At 45.9% G+C, this 24,353-nt stretch overlaps 1 protein-coding gene across 4 annotated transcripts; it reads right to left on the reverse strand.

Annotated features, from left to right (window-relative positions):
- Positions 1-380: 380 nt before the first annotated feature.
- On the reverse strand, positions 381-23,065 carry KAT5 (lysine acetyltransferase 5). 4 transcript variants are annotated; one of them, XM_058160549.1, is made up of 14 exons: positions 22,923-23,062; positions 22,758-22,824; positions 21,939-22,007; positions 20,292-20,428; positions 19,771-19,941; positions 15,360-15,440; positions 13,279-13,353; positions 12,913-13,164; positions 11,376-11,465; positions 9,652-9,792; positions 8,496-8,589; positions 6,827-6,986; positions 3,374-3,455; positions 381-1,169 (listed from the first exon to the last, which is right to left on the reverse strand). In XM_058160549.1, exons 1-14 carry the CDS (start codon positions 22,932-22,934, stop codon positions 1,035-1,037), a joined length of 1,566 nt encoding a protein of 521 aa, XP_058016532.1. In that variant the 5' UTR covers positions 22,935-23,062; the 3' UTR covers positions 381-1,034. The 4 variants fall into 4 exon arrangements, with proteins under 4 accessions (XP_058016532.1, XP_058016533.1, XP_058016534.1 ...); XM_058160550.1 differs by having other exon boundaries at positions 12,913-13,161; positions 22,923-23,060; XM_058160551.1 differs by lacking the exon at positions 19,771-19,941 and having other exon boundaries at positions 22,923-23,065.
- Between the last annotated feature and the right edge of the window lie 1,288 nt (positions 23,066-24,353).

The following is a 24,353-nucleotide window of genomic DNA, read 5'->3' on the forward strand; positions in this document are numbered from 1 at the left end:
GAGAAAGATGAGAGAAAAGGGAGACGTAAGAAAGAAAAAAGAAGGGAAAAAGGAAGACTAGAAAAGAAACAGAAATGGAGAAAGAAAGGAAAGGAAAAGGAAGGAAACAAAGAAATGGAAAAAGATGAAAAGGGAGAGGTAAGAAAAAAAGGAGGAAGGAAGGGAAAAGAAGAATAGAAAAGAAACGAAGAAATGGAGAAAGAAAGGAAAGAAGGAAGAGAGAGGAAGGAAAGAAAGAAAGAAAGAAAAAGAAGGAGGAGGAAAGAAATAGGCCAGGGAAAAGGAAAGAAAGGGAGGAAGCGAAGAAAAGGGAAAGGAGAGAAGAGAAGCGAAAGAAAGGAAAGAAAATACAGAAATAATTCTTTTTCCTTAAAAAAAGAAAAGGACTTTGTTCATTTATTCCGATCAAAGACATGAGGTGAACTGTCGCTTTGCGAGAACGTTGCAACTCTTCTTCTCGGCTCTCGAGGCTTTTTCCTGGACGAAGAGGCCCGTGGGACCCCCTCTAGTCTGAGCTGCAGACGATGAGAGGGGGGGGGTCCTGCCTTGGCCGCCCCCCCTCCCCCCCAGGTTTCAGCCCCAAAGTGCTGTATCTCCCACTCACTTTCTCCTCCCCCCCCCCCGAATCAGCAGCTGGAAGGGATCCATTATCTGGCCTCTTCGAAGGAGCACCCCGCAAATCCGCTCTTCCCGTTATCCGAGAACTATGGGACTTGTGGGGGGGGGCGCCAGAGACCCCCCCTCGGCCTCCAAGCTGGGGGTTGTGGGGAGCAGTCAGCAAATGTCTGAACGTATAGAATAAGCAGGGCGAACCCAAGCCGTTCTGTGCTTTTTCAACTACTGTACACGAAGTCTTGGCGGAATCCCGTCTCGGGGAAAAAGGCCATTCCAGGACGCGCAAGGCTGGTCAGAGTCCGGGTGAGGGAGGGGGGGGGTCAGCCTGATCCTGCTGCTACCGCTGTACATCGAGGTCCGGGACACCCCCTCCTCTTTGCCAATGTTCAAAGGGCCCAGCGGGTGGGGGCGCTTTGAATTCACCACTTCCCCCTCTTGCTCCAGTCCTTCGGGGTGAAATGTAGACACTTGGAATCGATGCGTAGAATTCGCTTCAGCATGGCCCGCTCGTGTCCGTCCACAATGTCCTCAGAGAGTGTCAAAATATATTGGCCCTGGGGAATAACGGAGCAAGAAGACTGTCAGACCTAGAAGCCATCTTGTCACTGTTGAGCCCTCAGGCCGACTACAGATTCTACTGTGGGGAAAATGGGAGGGGAGGGGAAGAGAAGAGATTGTATGGAAGGGAGGATGGTTTGGTAGTCAAAATAACATTCTTTCCAGATAGTCAAGGCCGTTGTGACCTGCAGCTGTGCTGAGAAGAAGGAGGAGGAGGTATCTTCTATTCCAGAAGGTACCGGATTGGTTCGTGTGTGAGTGCAGGGGGAAGGGACTTGGGATTTTCTTTTGGGTGAGGAAAACCCGGAAGCTCTCACGACGCGGGTTTTCCACAGATGTGCCAATAGGACATCTCTAATAAAATTCAGCTTTGAGGAAACTTGAGCCTCGGAGTTCGATTTCGTTGGGTTACTTGGAACCCCGACACAGAGTTGGAACGGGCCTTGGAGGTCTTCTAGTCTGACACCCGCCCATCCCCAGCTCAAGCAGGAGACGCTGTATCAGTGATGGTGAACCTTTTCAGCAACGAGTGCCCAAACCGGAACACGCATGCGTGTGTGTGTGCTGGAAACCAAAGACCAGCTGGCCGGTACACACATGCCTGTTTTTTGGCCCATTTTCAGGCCGTTTTGGGGGCTGTTTTCAGGCCATTTTTTGGCCGTTTTGGGGCTGTTTTTCAGGTCCTCTCTGTGGGCACACGCGCCATCGCCAGCTGCGCTTCTGGTTTCCAGCACGCACATGCACGCCAGCCAGCTGGTCTTTGCGGGCACTGGAGCACCGGAAAGTGGCCTGAAAATTGCACCAAAACAGCTGAAAAACGGCCTGAAAACGCTCCAGCACCTGCAAAGACCAGCTGGCTGGCGTGCATGTGCGTGCTGGAAACCAAAGAGCAGTCCAGTCTCTTCTTGAAAGCCTCCACTGATGGAGCCATCCACAACTTCTAGTGGCAAGTAGTTCCACTGATTAATTGTTCTCACTGTCAGGAAATTTCTCCTTAGTTCAAAGTTGCTTCTCTCCTTGATTAGTTTCCATCTGTTGCTTCTTGTCCTGCCTTTAGGTGCTTTGGAGAATAGCTTGACTCCCTCTTCTTTGTGGCAGCCCCTGAGAGACTGGAAGACTGCTATCATGTCTCCCCTAGTCCTTCTTTTCATTAAACTAGACATACCCAATTCCTGCAGCCGTTCTTCATATGTTTTTAATCCTCTTGGATGCTCTTCTCTGACTTACATTCTAAGTTCTTGTGACAAATAACACCAAGTCCTTTACTTGCAACCACAAATTGAGCCCGTTTCTCTTGCTGAGCGAAACAAGTTGTGAAGTGAGCTTTGCCCCGTTTTACGACCTTTCTTGCAAACAGTTCGTTAAGCGAATCACTGCAGGGGTTAAGACAGTAACACGGTCGTTAAGTGAATCTGGCTTCCCCCATTGACTTGGCAGGTCAGGGGGTCGTAAAAGGGGATCACGTGACCCCGGGACGCTGCAACCGACACAAATGGGAGTTGCCCAGCATCTGAATTTTGATCATTTGAGCATGTTGCAACGGTCGTTAAGTGTGAAAAATACTCATAAGTCACTTTTTTCAGTCCTGTTTTAACTTCGGTCACTAAACAAGTGGTTGTAAATAAAGGACTACTTATTATTTAATAATATTTACTATTATTTAATGAAAATTCATTTATTACCATGTTTCCCCCAACTGGAAAATAACCCCTAGCATGATTTTTTTTAGGATGTTTGTAATATAAACCCTAACACACACACACCCCACCAAAAAAATAAGCCCCAGTTAAGATCGTCAACCAGACGGATGCATTGAATACTGTATTTCTCTAAAAACAATACCAATAATACAAAAAATAAGCCCTAATGCATCTTTTGGAGCAAAAATTAATATAAGACCCAGTCCTATTTTCAAGGAAACACGGTATTATTATTATTTTGCCTGCTGCAAAAAAATGTGGATTATTTTATCATTCGGAAAAACCAGGAAAAAGCAAAGGGGATGCGAAGCTTAGCATCCCCCAAGCAAGTAAATCTCATTTTTAAGTCTTCGCCTGTCATTACCCCCTTTTGGGGGGGGAAAAATAGCTAACTTCCCACGTCACGTCTCCCCCACCTGGACCATCCGTGCAAATGTTTTTTTCCTTCTCCACGGATCAAGGACCCCACACCCTCCCCCATCCAGAGCGGTTGAGTTTACCTTGTAATAATTGATGAGGTTGAGATATTGAAGCGTGGAGATAACGTCCTCTTTCTTGATGCTTGTGATTTCGCTGATCTCGCTGGAAAAAGATGGGGAGGTGGGGGGGGAAAAGGAGAGAAAACGCAATTAAAATGCTGAACGGGAAGAAAAACCGCTGCGCTTCGGAGCAATTTCAGGTTCCCAGAATTCCACCATCTAAAACCGGGACCTCTAACCTTCCCCCAGGCTGTGCACCGGTATCGGGTCCGTGGCCCGATAGTAATCAGGCCACGCAGGCAAACAGACGAGTGAGCAAATCTTCATTTGCACATGTCTATGGAGATCCTCAGTCATCCACGTCCTGGTTGTCTCAAAGGTGCTTTTTTCAAGAGGCAACTGGACTTCCTTGTTCTTTCTTTGAAGACGTTTCGCTTCTCATCCCAGAAGCTTCTTCAGCTCTGACCGGATGGTGGGGAAGGGAAGGATTTATATTCCTTGCAGACAGCTGGTCATCTGCATCCTTTTAGAAGGTCGTTGAGGCCACGTGGAGGTTTATCTGTGTCCCGAGCGGTACAAACGGGTGTGGAGACTTCTTTGGAACTTTCTTTATCTGAGGACACAGATAAAACCTCCAAGTGGCCTCAACGACCCTCTACAAGGATGCTGTTTTGTCCCCCCTCGCCTCAGTCCGAGCAATGGCTTAATTAGCCGGCACTATCAGCTCTGGCAGCAAACTAGCGAACGTCTGCCAAGTGTCTGTTATCTCCCTCGACGCCGATGAGTCACCCAGGAACAAACAGTACTTCAGCTCTTAGTTAAGCAGTTAATTTGCCTGCTACGAAGAGGCACAGCAGCTCTTGCTGCCTTTATATCCTGTGGGGTGTGGCTCCATGACACAGCACTTCCTAGGCCTGCCCCACCCCTGCTTCTGTTGTTCCCGCCTCTCCTGCCTATGAAACCTAGGGTCCAGCCAGGCCTGACTGCCATCAGCTGGGTCTGGAGGCGTGGCCTGGGGGGGGAAAGAGTCAGGGGACGGAGGCCTCGTTATCTCCTCCACCTGGCCTGCTTCTGGCTCCTGAAGCTGAGCCAGGGAAGCCGGTGCTCCCAAGGTAAGTCCTGACGGCCCTTCCCCCTCACTTTCCAAGTCACTTTCTGGCAGGGGGCCCGGCTGGGGTGGGGGGCACAGACAACAGATGCAAATGACCAGCTGTCTGCAAGGAATATAAATCCTTCCCTTCCCCACCATCCGGTCAGAGCTGAAGAAGCTTCTGGGATGAAAGCGAAACGTCTTCAAAGAAAAAAAACCAGAAAGTCCAGTTGCCTCTTTAAGAAAACACCTTTGGGACATTCATTTGCACATGTGCAAACCCTTTCCCCCCCCCTCCCCCAGTCTGTCCAATTTTTTTTTCTTCCATTTATCCCCGGTGGCAGAATGGTCGGGGGATCCACTGATCTAAATCTCCCAGACGCCATCGCGTCCAGATTTCCCAGCAGACTTCAGCCTTTGCAAAGAGAAACGATGTGGGGGGAAAAGCTTGTTATATATCCTGCTTTCACTGTGGATGGTTTTTATATTTCTTTGCAATAAGGGGAGGGGTAGAAATTAACCGAATATTTATTTGCATAATTGAGATTAAGATTTAATAAATAGCAATAAAGCAGTTTAAAAGGCTAGCCTTGATGAAGGTACCTTTTCTTTTATTTACACTGAGAGCGTATGCACCAAGACAAATTCCTTGTGTGTCCAATCATACTTGGCCAATAAATAATTCTATTCTATTCTATTCTATTCTATTCCGTATTTCATCCCTGCCTTGTGTCCCGTCCCATCCTGTCCCACAACATCACAATTCTAATGCTATGCTATGCTATGCTATCCCTATCCCTATCCAAAATAGTCACGAGAAATGCGGCATCGATGCAGTGGATGAGGGATTTGGGTTAGATGCTTTGAACACTGGAAATTTTTAAGAAAATGTTGGATAACCATCTGACTGAGATGGTGTAGGGTTTCCTGCCTGGGCAGGGGGTTGGACTAGAAGGCCTCCAAGGTCCCTTCCAACTCTGTTGTTATGTTATGTTATGAATAGGTACTAATATAATAGAGTTGGAAGGGACCTTGGAGGTCTTCTAGTCCAACCCTCTGCTTAGTACCCCACATGAGGATGGTTGGACTTGGTAATATTTAAAAAATATTCAAGGGCCGTAATAGCTCAGGTTATTAGAAGCCTGTTATTAGAACACAGCAGCCTGCAATTACTGCAGGTTCAAGCCCGGCCCGAGGTTGACTCAGCCTTCCATCCTTTATAAGGTAGGTAAAATGAGGACCCAGATTGTTGGGGGGGGGGGCAATAAGTTGACTTTGTAAAAATATACAAATAGAATGAGACTATTGCCTTACACACTGTAAGCCGCCCTGAGTCTTCGAGAAGGGTGGGATATAAATGTTAAAAAAAAAAAAAAGACTGGACATGGCTTTTGTTCATAACTTTAATTATCCCAAAAATAATTAAAATGAAAACGCTCTAACGGGTAATGATTTATCTGTCGCGTTTTAGCGCAAGATTCTTCAGTTGGGGAAGCACGCATAGAGGACAGGATCGGAGAAAGCAATGAGAAAAAAGAGAGCCCCCCGCCCCCCAATGAGATTTAGTACTGGAGGACTAAATTTGGGGGCAATTCCGGTGCTTAAATTTTGGGGACAAAACTGCCTCTTTTTTCTCCTTTGCAATTAGGGAGAAAACAAAAACGAAACTGCTTTTCGGCCCAATTGGCAACCCAAGAAATAAAAAAAAATAAAAAAATAAATCACGGAGCCGAATGGAGAGATCAGACTGAATTAGACCACAGAGTGGCAAGGGGACAAACAGAGGTCATCTAACCCAGCCCTCTCTTTTTCCGTTGGCAAACGGGAGAAGGCAAAAAATGAAACTCCTTTTGGGCCAATCGGCAACCAAAATGAAACAAAATAAAAAATCATGAAGCCGAGTGGAGAGATGGGGTTGAATAAGATCACCGAGTGGCAAGGGGACAAACGAAGGTCATCTAGCCCAACCCTCTCTTTTTCCGTTGGCAAACAGGAGAAGGCAAAAATGAAATTGCTTTTTAGCCCAATCGGAAACCCCGGCAAATAATAATAATAATAATAATAATAATAATAATAATAATAATAATAGTAATAATAATAGTAATAAATAATCACGGAGCTGAATGGAGAGGTCAGGCTGAGTAAGATCACAGAGAAGGGGGCTAAGCAGAGGTCATCTAATCCAACCCTTTCTTTTGAGAACCTCTTCCGTATTTCATCCCTGCCTTGTGTCCCGTCCCATCCTGTCCCACAACATCACAATTTGCTGACAACTCTGGGAAAAACCTCTAGATTAAGAGATTGTCGTCCTCAAATTTTCAGGGATGAAAAACTGTCCCTTTCCCTACAGTTTTTGGGCACGTCCTGCTCATTTTGGCCCTCACTTGATGGTGATCTGTGGCCGCTCGCCGTTCTCCAGCTTGAGATTCATCAGGATCTCCAGGATGGTCTGGGACCAGTAGCTGCGGTACGACAAGAGGCCCAAATCCGAGAGGGGTTTCTCCGGCGTGCCCGTCTTCCCTTCCACCTTGGATAGCTCGTAACCTGGAGAGGAGAGACGGAACCGAGTTAAGAACAAGCCGGGATTTTAAGAAAGAGATCCAGGATCATTTGGGGGTGGGGGGGACAGACTGAAGTATCAGTGGTGCCTCGTTTTACAACCGAAATTTCCATTGCTAAGCAAAGGCGGTTGCTGAGTGACTTAAGTGACTTTGGGCCCGTTTTTGCTGCCATCGTTAAGGGAATCATGCGGTCGTTCAACAAATCCAGCTTCTGTCTGCTGCTTGTTGGAAGCCAGCCGGGATGGGTTACAAATGGCGATCGCTTGACCCCCGAGATGCGGCAGTCCTTGAGTTACGACCCCAATTGAGCCCAACATTGATGTCGCTCAGTGGAAACACGGGTTAAGTGAGCTGGTCCCATTTTACGACTTTTCTCGCCACGTCTGTTAAGCGAATCACCGCAGCGGTTAAATGAGTAACCCGGTTGTTAAGCAAATCCGGCTCCGACTTTGCTTGCGGGAAGGTCGCAAAAGGGGATCACGTGACACACACACCCCCCCCGGAACACTGCAACGGTCGTAAATGCGAATCAGTCGTCAAGCACCCAAATATAGATCACGTGACCACGGGAGACGCTGCAACAGTCGTGTGAAAGTGTGAAAAACAGTCATAAGTCCCCTTTTTTTTAGTGCCGTCGTAACTTCGAACAGTCCCTGAGTGGAACTGCTCTAAGTCGAGGTCAACCTGTCTTGTAAATACAAGCCGGTTGCCAAGGGCCTGAATGTTAGATCACGTGACCATGAAGATGCTGGATGATGGTTGTTTTTAAGTGTGACGACAGGTCCTAAGTCATTTATTTATTTATTTATTTATTTATTCGTATTTATATACCGCCCTATCTCCCTAGGGACTCAGGGCGGTTTACAGGCAGATAAAAAAACATATAGATACAAAATAAAACATCCATTAAAAAACTTATTCCCAATAGCCAAATAATTAAAAATAACAGTATACATAATAAAACCCATTAAAATCAATTTAAATTTAAAATCTAAAATCTAGTCCAGTCCTGCGCAGATGAATAGATGAGTTTTAAGCTCGCGGCGAACGGTTCGGGGGTCCGGAAGTTGACGAAGTCCTGGGGGAAGCTCGTTCCAAAGCGTGGGAGCCCCCACAGAGAAGGCCCTTCCCCTGGGTGTCGCCAGACGGCACTGTCTGGCTGACGGCACCCTGAGGAGTCCCTCTCTGTGAGAGCGCACGGGTCGGTGAGAGGTATTCGGTAGCAGCAGACGGTCCCGTAAATAGCCCAGCCCTATGCCATGGAGCGCTTTGAAGATCATTACCAAAACTTTGAAGCGCACCCGGAAGGCCACAGGCAGCCAGTGCAGTCTGCGCAGGAGAGGTGTTACGTGGGAGCCCCGAGGAGGCTCTATCGTTGTTTTGAGTGTCGTCGTAACTCTGAACTGCCGTTCAGAACTGCCAACTTAACAACCATTCTTGCACGACCGGTGGTTAAGTTGAGGTTAAATGCAAAACAAGGCCGCTCACTTACTGAATTCAATCAGCAGCTTGCCGTAACCCCGTCTCTGATAAGGCGGTAACGTCAGAATGCATGCCACGTTATAATCTTCCGTGGATTCCTTTTCCTGCAAGGAAGGAACGAGGTAAACGAGGTGCGTGAGAATCGGGCCCTTCCCGTTCCAACCTTGCCAAGATGGTTGGCCAAACGCAGATCCAGCCTGACGAGCCAACTTGCAACAAACACAAGAAATTACCCAGTTTAGTCTAGTGGGGGAAGGTTGCCACGTTAGAAACCGGGAGAGGGGAGTTCTAGTCCTAGCTTAGGCGGGGGGGGGGGGAAGAGGCGGTTGGATGACTTCGGCTCAATCGCCAGGAGACGGTGAGTTCTAGTCCTGGCCTTAGCCGTGATAGCTGACTAGGTGGATGGAAACTAACCAAGGAGAGAAGCAAGCTAGAACTAAGGAGGGATTTCCTGACGGGGAGAACAATTCACCCGTGGAACGGCCTGCCACCAGAAGTTGTGGGTGCTCCATCACTGGAGGTTTTGAAGAAGAGACTGGACAACTATTCGATATAGGGTCTTGCCTTGAGCAGAGGGTTGGACTAGAAGACCTCCAAGGTCCCTTCCAACTCTGGCATTCTGTTCATTCTCTTAGAATTAAAGAGGGACTTCCTGACAAGTGAGAACAATTCATCAGTGGAACGGCTTGCCACCAGAAGTTGTGGCTGCTCCCTCATTGGGGGTTTCCAAGAAGAGATTGGATAAGCATTTGTCCCGAATGGTTTAAGGTCTCTCCTGCTTGAGCAGGGGGTTGGACTAGAAAACCACCGAGGTCCCTTCCAGCTCTATTCTGATTGGTTGATCTGACAGTGGAATGGCCTGCCACCAGAAGTCATGGGTGCTCCATCAATGGGAGGTGTTTTTTTTTTAAGAGACTGGACGGCCGTTGGTCTAAAATGGTACAGGGCCTCCGACTGGAAGACCTCTAAGGTCCCTTTCTTGTTCTGATCGACTGACATCCCCCAATTCTTTGCCGCTTTTGACATCAGGGGCTGAAAGCGGGGGAAACCACAAGCTTAAAACTGAAAACGCGCCTGCTTAGGTTATTGCACGCTGATGCCCTGGCTCTCCAAACACAGAGCGAAAACAGAAATTATTATTTTTTTTGAATCAAGCAGGGACTCACCTTGGAGAAATAACCGACGATGTGAAAGCCTTTGCTGTCGTATTCGGTCATGACGTAGAAGAGGAAAGGATCCGTGTCGTAGTAGAGGGTCTTGTGATCAAGGAAGCATTTCGCCAGAAGACAAAGGTTTTGCGAATAACTCTGGAAGAGGAGAAAGAACCAAAAAGGGACACAGGGATAAATACTCCGTTGTTGTTGTTAAGGATTGATCAGTTCATTCGGGGCGTCGAGAACCTGCCTGACGACGGGAACAACGGTGCAGGGAGTCCTCGGATTTATAAACGTTCGTTTATAGCGACCGTTTCGTTAGTTCCGACGGCACTGAAAAAAAGTAAAACGACGATCGAGTTTCGTATGCCTAGCCATCCTCATGAGCGACGCGATTCAAAATCCGGACGCTTGGCAAACCGACTCGTTATTTATGACGGTCGCTGTGTCCTGGGATCACGCGATCCCCTTTTGTGACCTCCTGACAAGCAAAGTCAACGGGGGAAGCCGGGTTCACTTAACAACCGGGTTACTAACTTAACAACGGCAACAAGAAAGGAGCAAAAAAAAAAAAAAAGGAGGGGGGGCAAAATTCACTTAACAACAGTCTCACTTAGAGACAGAAATGTTGGCCTCGATAGTGGTCGTGAGGTTGAGCTGCAAATTTCCGTTGCTAAGCGAGACAGTTATGTGAGTTTCACGCCCCATTTTACAACCTCGCCACGGTTGTTAAGGGAATCTGCCTTCCCCAGGGAACGCTGCGGCCGTCATAAATATGAACCAGTTGCCAAGCGTCTGAACTTTTGATCACATGACCGTAGAGATTCTGCAACAGTCATTAAGTGTGAAAAAACAGCCGTTAAATCCCTTTTTCCAGTGCCGTCGTTAGCTTGAATGGTCGCTAAGTGAATGGTTGGTTGTAAGCTGAGGACTGTACCTGCATCTGGTGGGCTTTTCCAGGTTGGAGAACTTTACGCTACAGTCGTGGCCAAAATTGTGGAAACCTTTTGGGGAAAGTGCATTTTTGAGGTTTGATGGCTAATAACACCACTTTTTTTTTTGGAGATTCAAGATAATCCTATTCCACTGCTGGAATGGCCTGGGAATAGCCCAGACCTTCACCCAATGGAAAATCTATGGAGCCGACTAAAGAAACCGCTTAGTCAGAAGTGACCCAGCAATAAAATCCTGTTAATAGAAGCCATCATTCAACCTTGGTTTCACATGAGAACAACTGCAAAATAAGAAGACTCGGTTCACTCCATGGGAAGACGCTGTAAGGCTGTAATTCGTGCTAAAGGTGACCCAACTAAGAATTAACTGACATGGAGATAATTTTTGTCTATCCTGTTTTTTTTCTACGTTTCACTTTTCTTCTTTATACTGTAACTGTTATTCTAATAGCAAATCCTTCCTAAAAGTTATTGCATTACATTCTTGATTAAATGACTTTCCGTCGATCTATCATTTTATGGTACTACTCCCCCCCCCCAAAAAAGTGATGTTATTAGCTAGTTTTAGAAAATACACTTTTCCCAAAAGTGGTTTTGGGCTTTTGGCCACGACCGTCAATAATTTTGGCAATTTTGGCCACGACCGTCAATATCCAGAATTGAAACACATACAGAAAATGGCAAAGTTTCGCATGGGTGAGAACAGACTTCCGCATGGAACTCTGGGAAATGTAGTCCCAGTGCACCAGGCGGATTCTGTAGTGCGAAGGACATTTTTCTTGCCTTGTTCTTCCGGCCATCGATCTCGAAGAAGGAAATGGTCCCTTTGCGGTAGATTTCGTTGCCCGGCGGGTGCCTCAAGTCACACTTCATCTGCAGAGAAGGAAACCACAGAGTTGGGTCTCTTTCTCACAAAGAAAAATGGCTGTTAGATCAAGAATTTCACCTGGATATATTTAGTCGTTAAGTTTTTATGCCGCACGTCTACCGTATAAGGCAGTGGTGACGAACCTTTTCGGCATTGTGCCCAAACCGGAACCCGCGTGCGTGTGCGCACATCAGAAACCCGAAGACCAGCTGGTCGGCACACGCATGCTGGTTTTTTAACTGTTTTTTTGGGCCATTTTCAGGCTGTTTTCTGGCCCATTTTTCGGGCTGTTTTGAGGCCTGTTTTTCTGCCATTTTTTGAGGCATTTTCAGGCCATTTTTGGGGTGTTCTCCAGCTGTTTTGGGGGCCATTTTCCAGCCATTTTTGGCCCGTTATCAGGCTGGTTTGGGGGCTATTTTCCAGCCGTTTTCTAAGCTGTTTTCTGGTCATTTTTCAGCCATTTTTCATAAACCAGAAGACCAGCTGGCCAGCACACACATGCTGGTTTTTTTGGCCGTTTTGGGGGCCATTTTCAGGCTATTTTCTGGGTTATTTTCAGGCCATTTTTGGGCTGTTTGTGGGCAGTTTTCAGGCTGTTTTGGCCCCCAAAAACAGCCTGTTTTTTGAGGCATTTTCAGGCTATTTGGGGGCCTTTTTTGGGATATTTTCCAGCTGTTTTTGGCCCGTTTTCAGGCTGGTTATGAGGCCATTTTCTGGCCATTTTTCGAGCTGTTTTCAGAAACCAGAAGATTAGCTGGTGACGGTGCGCGTGCCCACAGAGAAGGCTCTGCGTGCCATAGGTTCGCCATCACAGCTATAAGGTGACTCTGGGCAGCTTAAAGTTAGAAAACAAGGAGAAGAATGATTAAAATATTAAAACTACAGAGATGAAGATTTTAAGTTGAATAGAAGAAAGATTAAAACATTAGAACTACAGAAATGAAGATTTTAAGTTGAATAGAAGAAAGATTAAAACATTAGAACTACAGAAATGAAGATTTTAAGTTGAATAGAAGATTAAAACATTAGAACTACAGAAATGAAGATTTTAAGTTGAATAGAAGATTAAAACATTAGAACTACAGAAATGAAGATTTTAAGTTAAATAGAAGAAAGATTAAAACCTTAGAACTTCACATAAAGATTTTAAGTTGAATAGAAGAAAGATTAAAACCTTAGAACTACAGACATAAAGATTTTAAGTTGAATAGAAGATTAAAACCTTAGAACTACAGAAATGAAGATTTTAAGTTAAATAGAAGAAAGATTAAAACCTTAGAACTTCACATAAAGATTTTAAGTTGAATAGAAGAAAGATTAAAACATTAAAACTGCAGAAATGAAGATTTTAAGTTGAATAGAAGAACAATTAAAACCTTAGAACTACAGACTTGAAGATTTTAAGTTGAAGAGAAGGGGTGTGGGGAGATGGAGGAAAGAAACAGCCCTTACCAGGTGCCTCTGGAGGCATTTGAGGCTCTTGACATACTTAAGGCAGAATTCGCAGAGGTAGAGAACGGGGAGGGCAGTGAGCTCCTGAGGGTAGGGCGAGAAGTACCAGGGTTTCAGGCGGTGGCGCCCGAGTTCGATGCATTCGATGTTCTTCATGCGTGTGACGATGTCGTCGTGGCTGCGGTCCGAGACCAAGCTCCCCGTCATGCGGGGCGCCGACGGGATCCCGTCCGAGCTGTCCTGGGAATCCTGCTTGCGAGAATCAAAACGGGGGTCCATTCGGGATGGGAGAAGAAGCAAGGCGTGCTCCCCATCCCAAGCAGCAACCAAGACGGGCGCCACCAACTTCCCGGCCCGGATATGTACCTCATCTGTCCCAAGACAGTTGGATTTTCTCTTCCGGCCCGGCTGAGCGGCCACGGCTCGGCGAGCGGAACCATTCTGGGAAAGAAGAAGGGGACAAAGAGGGCATGACAAGAAGTCCTCAACTTACGGCCGCAATCGAGGCCAAACTTCCCGTTGCGAAGCGAGATGTGTCTCACGGGAATCTGGCGTCCCCGTTGATTTTTTGCTCATCAGGAGGTCGCAAATGGGGATCACACATCACTCCAGGACAATGCAACCGTCACAACTGTGAGTCAGCTGTCAAGGATCTGAATGTTAATCACATGACCATGGGGATGCTGCAACCGTCATAAAAATGGTCGCCAGTCACTTTTCTAAGTGTCGTAATAACTTTGACTGGTTACTAAAAGAACTGTACAGGGGGTTGAGCTGACCGCAGGAGGCGGCTCCTGAATGGGAACATTTTGGGGGTCTTCCTGGAGCTCCGATAGTGTCAGAAACGGCTTTGAAGGCCAGACGAACCCCAGAAGGTGCAGCTACAAAAGACTCTTTGAGGGTGGGGGAGCAGAGGTGTTTTTTGGCTCAGTTTTACTAGACAACACAATTTCAACAGTAGAGACCTTCACATTTCTAGCTTCTACCACATCGCGAGATCTAAAATGGACACCCGACATCAAAAATGTCATCAAAAAAGCACAACAAAGAATGTTCTTTTCTGCGGCAACTCAGGAAGCTCAAAGTGCCCAAGGAGCTGCTGATCCAGTTCTACAGAGGAATTACTGAGTCTGTCATCTGCACCTCTATAACTGTCTGGTTCGGTTCTGCAACCCAACAAGAAAGACATAGACTTCAAAGAGTAATCAGAACTGCAGAAAAAACAACGGCTACCAACCTGCCTTCCATTGAGGACCTGTATCCTGCACACGTCAACAAGAGGGCTGTGAAAATATTTACAGACCCGTCACATCTGGGACATAAGCTGTTTCAACTCCTACCCTCAAAACGACGCTACAGAGCACTGCACACCAGAACTAGACACAAGAACAGTTTTTTCCCCGAAGGCCATCACTCTGCTAAACAAATAATTCCCTCAACACTGTCAAACTATTTACTAAATCTGCACTACTATTAATCTTCTCATTGTTCCCATCACCCATCTCCTCCCACTTATGACTGTATGACTGTAACTGTTGCTTGTATTATTACGATTTATATTGATATTGTTTCCTGATTGCTTATTTGTAGCCTATGACTATCATCAAGTGTTGTACCTTATGATTCTTGACGAAGGTATCTTTTCTTTTATGTACACTGAGAGCATCTGCACCAAGACAAATTCTTTGTGTGTCCAATCACACTTGGCCAATAAAATTCTATTCTATTCTATTTTTCTACGATAGGGGGCGAGCTAGAATCGTCCAGTTTTGGCCGGCCCCGATGTATCCCATTGGGAAAGAGCACTCACAACGGTTCATTTGGCCTAAATTTTATCTAAATTTTATTTTTATTGGTTTTAAATTTATTATTAATTTTAATGGGGTTTTTAGTTATATATGGCCATTTTTATAATAAGTTTTTTAATTAGTATTTTAAATTGTATATTTTGTACTGCTTGTTTTTATCTTGGCTGTACACCGCCCTGAGTCCTTCGGGAGAAGGGCGGTATAAAAATTGAATAAATAAATAAATAAATAAATAAATTTAGTGACCGTTCAAAGTTATAACGGCACCGGAAAAAAGTGACTTACGACCGTTTTTCACACTTACGACCATTGCAGCATTTCCCCAGGGTCACGTGATCAAAATTCAGTCGCTTGGCCACAGGTTCATGTTTATGACGGTTGCAGTATCCCGGGGTGTGTGTGTGTCATGTGACCCCCTTTTTACGACCTTCTGATGAGCAAAGTCAATGGGGAAGCCGCATTCCCTCAACAACCGTGTTGCTCACTTAACAACCGCAAGTGGTTCGCTTAACGACGGTGGCAAGAACGTCGGTAAAAGTAGGGCCAAACTCACAGCGCGAATGTCTCGCTTTAGCCAAAAAGGCTTTGGGCTCAATCATGGTCGTAAGTCGCACCTGTATTCCTTTTTCATGCACTTACCTGGGGAAAAACCGAGGCCTGGGTCGTCTCGCTGACAGCAGGGATGGGGGTTGCGGGCGAGACCACCTCCACCTTCCGTTTCTGGAAGAGTCCAAAGCAAACAAGTTCTAGGGGGCGGCCTGCCTCCTCTTCCTCCTCCTCCTCTTCTTCCCCTCCCCAATTTTCCACCAGTATCGCAAAAGATGGGAAGGCTCGGCCCGGGTTTGGTGGGAGAGGTCAGCCAGCTGGTGGAGCCTCTGCAACTACTGCCCAGGTGAATAAAGTTGGGGATGAGAAGAGGGATCATACGAGGCCTCTGATTGGCTGGCTCTCTCTTTTAAGAGACGGGTGGACTTCAACTCCCAGAATTCCCCAGCTAGCATGTTTTAAAGTGGGTGGACTTTGACTCCCAGAATTCCTCAGTCACCACGTTGGCTGGGGAATTTTGGGAGTTGGAAGTCCACCCATCTTAAAATATGCTGGCTGGGGAATTCTGGGAGTTGAAAGTCCACCCATTTTAATATATGCTGGCTGGGGAATTCTGGGAGTCGAAGTCCACCCATCTTAAATCAAGCTGGCTGGGGAATTCTGGGAGTTGAAGTCCACCCATCTTAAATCAAGCTGGCTGGGGAATTCTGGGAGTTGAAGTCCACCCATCTTAAATCAAGCTGGCTGGGGAATTCTGGGAACTGAAGTCCACCCACCTTAAATCAAGCTGGCTGGGGAATTCTGGGAGTTGGAAGTCCACTCATCCTTTAAGTTGCTGAGGTTAAGAAACATTGATCTAACGCCTCTGGAAGAGGGATGGGGCTCTGATTCTACCTTGGCCCACCTGTTAGAAACCCATCCTTGTACAACCCCAACTGTGATTGATTGGGGGATGGGAGGGGTATAGCTTAGGAAAGCTGCTTTACCCAGAATACAGGCAGTCCTAGACTTACAACACTTCACTTAGTGGCCGTTCAAAGTCACAACGGCACTAAAAACAGCGAGTTAGGACTGTTAAGTTTCTCGTATTTATGACTGTATATAAATAACCTCGCCGGGGTCACGCGATCAAAATTCAGAGACGCTTAGCAATTGACTCATACTTAGGATGATCGCAGTGTGTGTGTGTGTGTGTGTGTGTGTGAGAGAGAGAGACACAATCTCCTTTTGCAACCTTCTGACAAAGTTGATGGGGAAGCCAGATTCGCTTAACAATGGCGCGACTCGCTTAAGAAGCGCAGAGATTCACTTTAAACCGTGGCAAGCCAAGTGGTGAAAATGGGGGGGGTGGGTAGGGGCAAAACTCACTTAGCGCTTTAGCTCAGCTGTGGTCGTAAGTCGAGGACTACCTGTAAAACCCATCTCCTTCTCTAAAACAAGGCCCAGAGGCCCTTTCCAGAGTTGTAGAGGCTTCGGTGGGAGAAATAAAGGGTAGAGGGTTGGAGAAATAAAGCCTTCCTTGAAGTCCAATGCTGAACCCAACCACTAAGAGGGATGGGGATTGCGATGTTGGTTCAGACCTTGAGGGATCTTGGCCTTTGTGATTAATTTTCTTTTGGGTAACTTAAAAAGGTACCCAAAAGCATTGGGGGGGGGGCTGTCCCAGATTCCTCCATAACACCGGGAAGCAGTTTGGGAGAAGGAAGTGTGTGATTGGATCCGAGTCATTCAGGGAGCTTCGGGGCAGGGTTTGAATCCGGGTCTCCCATCTCTTAGCGCAGCCCCCCCTTCCCCGTCGAACCGCCCCGATTGGTGGGCTGCGAAGGGAAGGACTGACCCAAACGCTGCTCTGGGGCTGAGAAGGGATTAAATGTTGGGTCTCCCCCGTCTCTTATATGACACCCCCCCCATAGGCTTATCGCTTATAGAAGTTTGGTTATGGCGTCTTCTGCCTTAGATTTTTCACACGACAATTTTGCAAGGAAGATGTGCGATTGGCCCAGGGTCATCCAGAGAGCAGCCATAGCTGAGAAGGGGTCACAGAATCAATCTCTCTAGTTGAACCAGTTTCAAACTGGGCTAAACAGGAAGGGTTTCCAGCGTAAGATGGAAAAGAATAGAATAGAATAGAATAGAATAGAATAGAATAGAATAGAATAGAATAGAATAGAATAGAATAGAATAGAATAGAATAGAATAGAATAGATATAAACTTAGAATGGAACGGAACAGAATAGGATTCAGAGTAGAATAGAATAAGAAAAAATTAGAATAGAAAATAGAATAGAATAGAATAGAATAGAATAGAATAGAATAGAATAGAACAGAACAGATATAAAATTAGAATGGAATGGAACAGAATAGGATTCATAGAATAAGAAAAAATTAAAATAGAATAGAAAATAGAATAGATATAAAATTAGAATGGAATGGAACAGAATAGGATTCAGAATAGAATAGAATAAGAAAAAATTAAAATAGAATAGAAAATAGAATAGAATAGAATAGAATAGAATAGAATAGAATAGATATAAAATTAGAATGGAATGGAACAGAATAGGATACAGAATAGAATAAGAAAAAATTAAAATAGAATAGAATAGAATATATATAAAATTAGAATGGAATGGAACAGAATAGGATTCAGAACAGAATAAGAAAAAATTAAAATAGAATAGAAAATAGAATAGAATAGAATAGAATAGATATAAAATTAGAATGGAATGGAACAGAATAGGATTCAGAGTAGAATAGAATAAGAAAAAATTAGAATAGAAAATAGAATAGAATAGAATAGAATAGAATAGAATAGAATAGAACAGAACAGATATAAAATTAGAATGGAATGGAACAGAATAGGATTCATAGAATAAGAAAAAATTAAAATAGAATAGAAAATAGAATAGATATAAAATTAGAATGGAATGGAACAGAATAGGATTCAGAATAGAATAGAATAAGAAAAAATTAAAATAGAATAGAAAATAGAATAGAATAGAATAGAATAGAATAGAATAGAATAGAATAGAATAGAATAGAATAGAATAGAATAGAATAGATATAAAATTAGAATGGAATGGAACAGAATAGGATACAGAATAGAATAAGAAAAAATTAAAATAGAATAGAATAGAATATATATAAAATTAGAATGGAATGGAACAGAATAGGATTCAGAACAGAATAAGAAAAAATTAAAATAGAATAGAAAATAGAATAGAATAGAATAGATATAAAATTAGAATGGAATGGAACAGAATAGGATTCAGAGTAGAATAGAATAAGAAAAAATTAAAATAGAATAGAATAGAATAGAATAGAATAGAATAGAATAGATATAAAATTAGAATGGAATGGAACAGAATAGGATTCAGAATAGAATAGAATAAGAAAAAAATTAAAATAGAATAGAAAATAGAATAAAATAGAATAAAATAGAATAAACAACAGGAATAGCACTTAAGACTTATGTACTGCTTCACAGTGCTTTATAGCCCCTCTAAGTGGTTTACAAAGTCAGCCTGTTGCCCCCAACAATCTGGGTCCTCATTTTACCGACCTTGGAAAGACAGAAGGCTGAGTCAAGCTTGAGCCGGTTCCGGATCGAACTGCTGGCAGTCGGCAGACTGAGCCTGCAATACTGCATTCTGACCACTGCGCCACCAACAATTTATGACCGTCAATTCTTCAATTCAAGTGTCAAAAGCCCATTCCATTCCTGCCTGAAACTTCGTACGGATAAGTCCCCGACTTAACCACCATTCCCTTAGTGACCGCTCGGAAGTTACAACGGTACTAAGACGGGGGCAGAACTCACTTATTAACCGCCTCGCTTAGCGAGAGAAATTTCCAGAAATCATGGTCTTTTAAGTCGAGGACTACCTGTAGTTAACAGTAGTAGAGTAATCTGTGGTTTAAAGGTAATACAACGCTTAGCCCTTTTCATCTGTGGTTTAAACTTCATACCGCGTTTCCCCGAAAATAAGACCCTGTCTTATATATTTTTTTTGAACCCTGAAATAAGCGCTTGGCCTTATTTTCGGGGAGGTCTTATTATTTTGGGGGCACGTAGAGCAAGACGCGGCTCCTCTTGCCGTCTTACCTGATTTCCAGCTCTGTCTCCCTAACCCTCCCTAACCAGAGGAAACGGTGGGGACCGGCTGTGCATGCCGTTAAATATTTTCGGGAAGGGCTTATTTTGGGGGAAACACAGTATCAAGCTTATCTGATCTCTTCGGTGTCATTTTTTTCCTTCTGTTCTGGGATGGGACATCGTTTGTCCGCCCTGTCCTGGCTTGACTCAGGAGGGAAGCTGGGGGGGGGGGGCGCCTGGAAGGACCCACAACACCCCTAGGCGCACACACGCACACATACACACACACCCGGAGGTCTCCCTCGCTAGCCCAGACCTAACTCAACCCCCCCCCAGCTGGTGCGGCCTCTTGAGAAATGGGCAAACGAGCAAACGAGACATCAAAGGAACAAGCCGTGGCCAGTTTTGTACCGTTGAACGATGGTTTGGCTGGACGCAGGAGCTGGAGGAGAGGGGTTGGTCGGGCGAGCCAGGGACGGCCTCCCTCTCTTTAGATAGGTTAAAACGGAGGGTTATCTGCAGCGGGATGGGTAAGGTTTTACCGCTGGATGGAGTGGCTGGTTGTAGATCCAAGGTCTTCCTCTGAATGGAGAGGAAGGCGGGCATTACCAACATGTGCGGGGGGAAAGGACGCCAGTTCCTGCTCGGGGGTGGGTGGGGGGAAAACGTACGGGGAGACCCCCGTCTCTCAGGCCAAGCTGCAGGCAGAGATCTCGGTGGGGGGGAAGAAGCAGAATGAAACCATCAATGCTCTCAAACTCCCCCTTCCTTAGAAACTTCCATAAACACCTGGGTTTTGCTATAAGCCTGGGCTGGAATTTCGTCCTCCACCCCACCTCCCCCGCCCCTCCGAGATGGCTAGGACACTCCTCCCACAAACACGCCCATCCCGCGAACGCCTCCCCCTTCCCCGAAGCCTCGCGCGTCCCTACCACGTCACGTTCGGGGGAGCTGGGCCGGGATCCTGGCAGCCCGTTCTTGGTGGGCGTCTTGGCTTCCTTCTTGGGGAACTGGATCTTCTTTAAATCCAGCCGGTCGTGTGTGACCCATTCGTCCAGGCGCTTGTTGACTGTAAAGGCAAGGCACGGGTTTTTTTTAGGAAAAGGCACACAGGGATTAAATGGGGGGGCGGGGAGAGAGCCAGTTTGGTCTCCAGGGGTTAAGATACCAGCCTAGAAACCAGGAGACAGTGAGTTCTAGTTCTGCGTTAGGAATGAAAGCCAGCTGGGTGAATTTGGGCCAATCACCAGGAGACGGTGAGTTCTAGTTCTGCGTTAGGAATGAAAGCCAGCTGGGTGAATTTGGGCCAATCACCAAATGGTGAGTTCCAGTCCCGCCTTAGGTATGAAAGCCAGCTGGATGACTTTGGGCCAATCACCAGGAGATGGTGAGTTCTAGTCCCGCCTTAGGAATGAAAGCCAGCTGGATGAATTTGGGCCAATCACCAGGAGACGGTGAGTTCTAGTCTAGCCTTAGGAATGAAAGCCGGCTGGGTGACTTTGGGCCAATCAGGAGAGTTATATATCTATAATAATAAAATAAAAATAAAATAATAAAAAAAACTAGAAAGTCTAAAAATCCAATTTCTACAATAAAATATCCAGTAAGACACAGGGAAAGATTTTGCCTTTTTCCCCCCTTTCCATTCTCCAATCTTTTCTGCACTTCTCATAGAAGCTGACGGGGGACCTACTCTTGTTTTATTTTCTTAACAACACATAGCCAGAACAGACCAAAGTGCAAAGAACCCAAGATACACAATCCCAGCACACCAAATGTGTGGGGCAGACTCATTCCTATGTCTGGGGAAAAGGCTCACTGAGGAAAAAATTGATCTAGGCACCAGAACTGAGATGTTTTAACTGGCGTTGATAACAAGCCAACATTTTCAATCCCGGGGGGTGGTCTCCAGGTTGTCCTCAACTTACGACCACAACTGAGCCTAACATTTATGTTGCTAAGTGAGACAGGTAAGTTTTACCACCTTCCTTGCCAACACTTGTTACGTGAATCACTGTGTTTGTTGGCTTCTTCCCCATTGACTTTGCCAGATTCACTTAACGACCGGGTTCCTAACTTAACAAACTCATCAGAAGGTCGCAACAGGTGACACAACACCGCAACCGTCATACATGAGAATCAGTTGTCAAAACCTCTGAATTTTGATCACGTGACCCATGATGGGATGCTGCATAACGGTCATAAACGTGAACAACGGTCGTATGTCACTTTTTTCAGTACCGTTGTAACTTCGAGCGGTCGCTGAATGAACGGTTGTAAAGCCACAGAGAACCTGTAGTTTCATACCGTGTTTCCCCGAAAATAAGACCCTGTCTTATATTTTTTTGAATCCTGAAATAAGCGCTTGGCCTTATTGCCATGCGCTCAAAAGCCGGGTTGGGCTTATTATCAGGGGAGGTCTTATTTTGGGGGACACAGGGTAAGTAGTCTGGATAGGATTGTAGCATCCCTCCGCTTATTCCCCAACCAGCTCCTAATTTTCATAATCTCTATCCAGAAAAGGCCGGGATTATATTTTTCCTTCCCAACCATCCAATGGATCCACCTCGTTTACTCACAATCAATATAGTGAACATAGAAAAGTTTTCGGCCACTGATGTCTTTGACACTCAGGATTTCAGCCAGCGCTGTGAAAAGAAAAGAAAAAACCACCAGATTATTTCAGGAGAAAACCAAGGCTGGCCAGTTTCTCTTTTTAAGTCTTACAATACTCTGATTTTTCCCCTGGAAAACAATTTTCCCACCAGGAGAGGAAACAGTTCGGGTTCAAAAGAGGTAAATTTGCCTTGAGTGGACCCGAATAAAGTACTACAGCGATAAGGCTGAAAAAAACGAGGCTAAGAGAGAGAGAGAGAAAAAATAATCAGATTTAAAATGGTTACAGGAGGCTTTCAAGAAGAAACTGGGTTGCTTGGCATCTTTCAGAAATGGGATAAGGCTCTCCTGCTTGGTCTGTGGGGGGTGGGTTGGACTAGATGACCTTCAGGGTCCCTCCCAACTCTTCTGTTATCCTTTTGCAATTCCCACCTGGGAATTTTTTGCAGCCAATATATTTAAATAAGGGTCGAAAATCAATCAATCAATCTTTTAAAAATAAAATATATTTAAATATATTTAAATTAAAAAAAAATTTTTTTTCTTATCCCAGTCCTAATCTTGGAGAGTCTCCTCCTTGGGGGGCCCCCACTTTTTGGGGGGCTGTAACCCCCCCTTCTCCTTTTTAAACTCTTCCACCAACCAAGTCTGAATGGGACTTGCAGTCTCCCTGGTCCATTTCGCGTGGCCCCGCCCACTCCTCCTCAAGCCCCGCCCACTCCTCCTCAAGCCCCGCCCACTGCCTCTCCTTAAACCCGCCCCCCGCCCTCCCGTTAACTCACGCCACTCGTCCTCGTTTTCTTGGTTACGGCGCAACACGGGGAGATTACACCCTTCGGTCACTTCCTCCTGCAAAAAAAAAAAAGGGAGAGAAGAAATTAAGCGGGCAACTCGAGGCCCCCGGGATGCCTCGGGCTCCTCTACCTTTCCCTCCGCTCCGCACTCACCACCTCCGCCATCTTAGGCTCTCGCCGTTTGCCGGGGCCTTCTCTTCCGGCATCGGCCGAAACTACTTCCCGGGAGCGGAAACCTCTCTTTCCGGTATCCGTGGAGCCCGACTTCCGGTTTCAGGAGGACCAACATCACCGCCATGTCGCGCGGCGAGGCCGTTTGTTAGAATCACATGGGGGGCGTACCATAGAGAGGTCGCCCGGAAGGGCCTGGAAACGAAGCGGAAGTCGTGTGCGTTCCCCGGCAGGGAGACCCGGATGTGGGTAGTTTCCAAGTGTTTTGGGGGGTCTATGTGGTATATAATTGACAATATATGGATTTATTCCTGGTTGGGTGCCGACCGGGAGGCTGGGTAGGCAGCTATCCAGAGTGGTTGCCAGACGTTGTAAGGCTGGCCTTGCAGCTGCAAGGGGTGTGTGTGTGTGTGTGGATCTGGGTGCGAAAAACGCAGCAAGCTTGCAGGTCGCACAGGACTCTTCGTCTGACTACAAAATGAAAAAGGATGAAAAAGTCGCTCATCGGAAGAAAGAAAGGCTCTTCCAGTGGTTCATTGTTCTAACTGTCAATCAATCAATCAATCAGATCGATCAATCAATCAGAATAGAGCTGGAAGGGACCTTGGAGATCTTCTAGTCCACCCCCCCCCCCCCGCTCAAGCAGGAGACATTCCATTTCAGACAAGTGAATCTCTTGTGAATCTGCCCAATTTCTCCTTAAAAATCAATCAGGATAGGATGGAAGGGACCTTAGAGGTCTTCTAGTCCAACCCTTCTTAAAGAGCTCCCCAAAAAAGCATCCATACGCCAGTGGTGTTCTGTGGGCGTGGCTTGGTGGGTGTGGCAGAAGAAGGATGCTGTAAAATCCCCATTCCCACCCCACTCTAGGGAAGGATGCTGCAAAATCCCCATTCCCTCTCCATTCCAGAGGAAGGATACTGTAAACTCTCCATTCCCACCCCACTCCAAGGGAAGGTTACTGCAAAATCTCCATTTCCTCCTGATCAGTTGGGACTTGGGAGGCAGAGAATAGATAGGGGCGGGGCCAGTCAGAATTTTTACTACCGGTTCTCCCAACTACTCAAAATTTCCATCACCGGTTCTCCAGAACTGGTCAGAACCTGCTGAAACCCATCTCTGCTATAGGCCCAGGGAGGGAGACACAGCTTGAAAGGCGAGCCCTTCACAGGATCGACCCAACTATGAACTCTAAAAAGACGCATTTGCACCAATATGTGAAACTGGGAAAGTCTTTCAACTTGGTGCTCGGCCTGTTGCATGCACGCCATTCCCAGGCTGGTGTATGGCAAGGTCCAGTGCAGGCATGCAACTCTGGAGTCGCGTTCCCTCGAGCCCCCTAAAACCGCCTTGCAAATCGGGACTCCTTTCATTAAACATGAAACTTTATTCATTAAACATGAAAATCAGTCA

Source organism: Ahaetulla prasina, chromosome 17, assembly GCF_028640845.1.
Source record: "Ahaetulla prasina isolate Xishuangbanna chromosome 17, ASM2864084v1, whole genome shotgun sequence".
Classification (NCBI taxonomy): domain Eukaryota; kingdom Metazoa; phylum Chordata; class Lepidosauria; order Squamata; family Colubridae; genus Ahaetulla; species Ahaetulla prasina.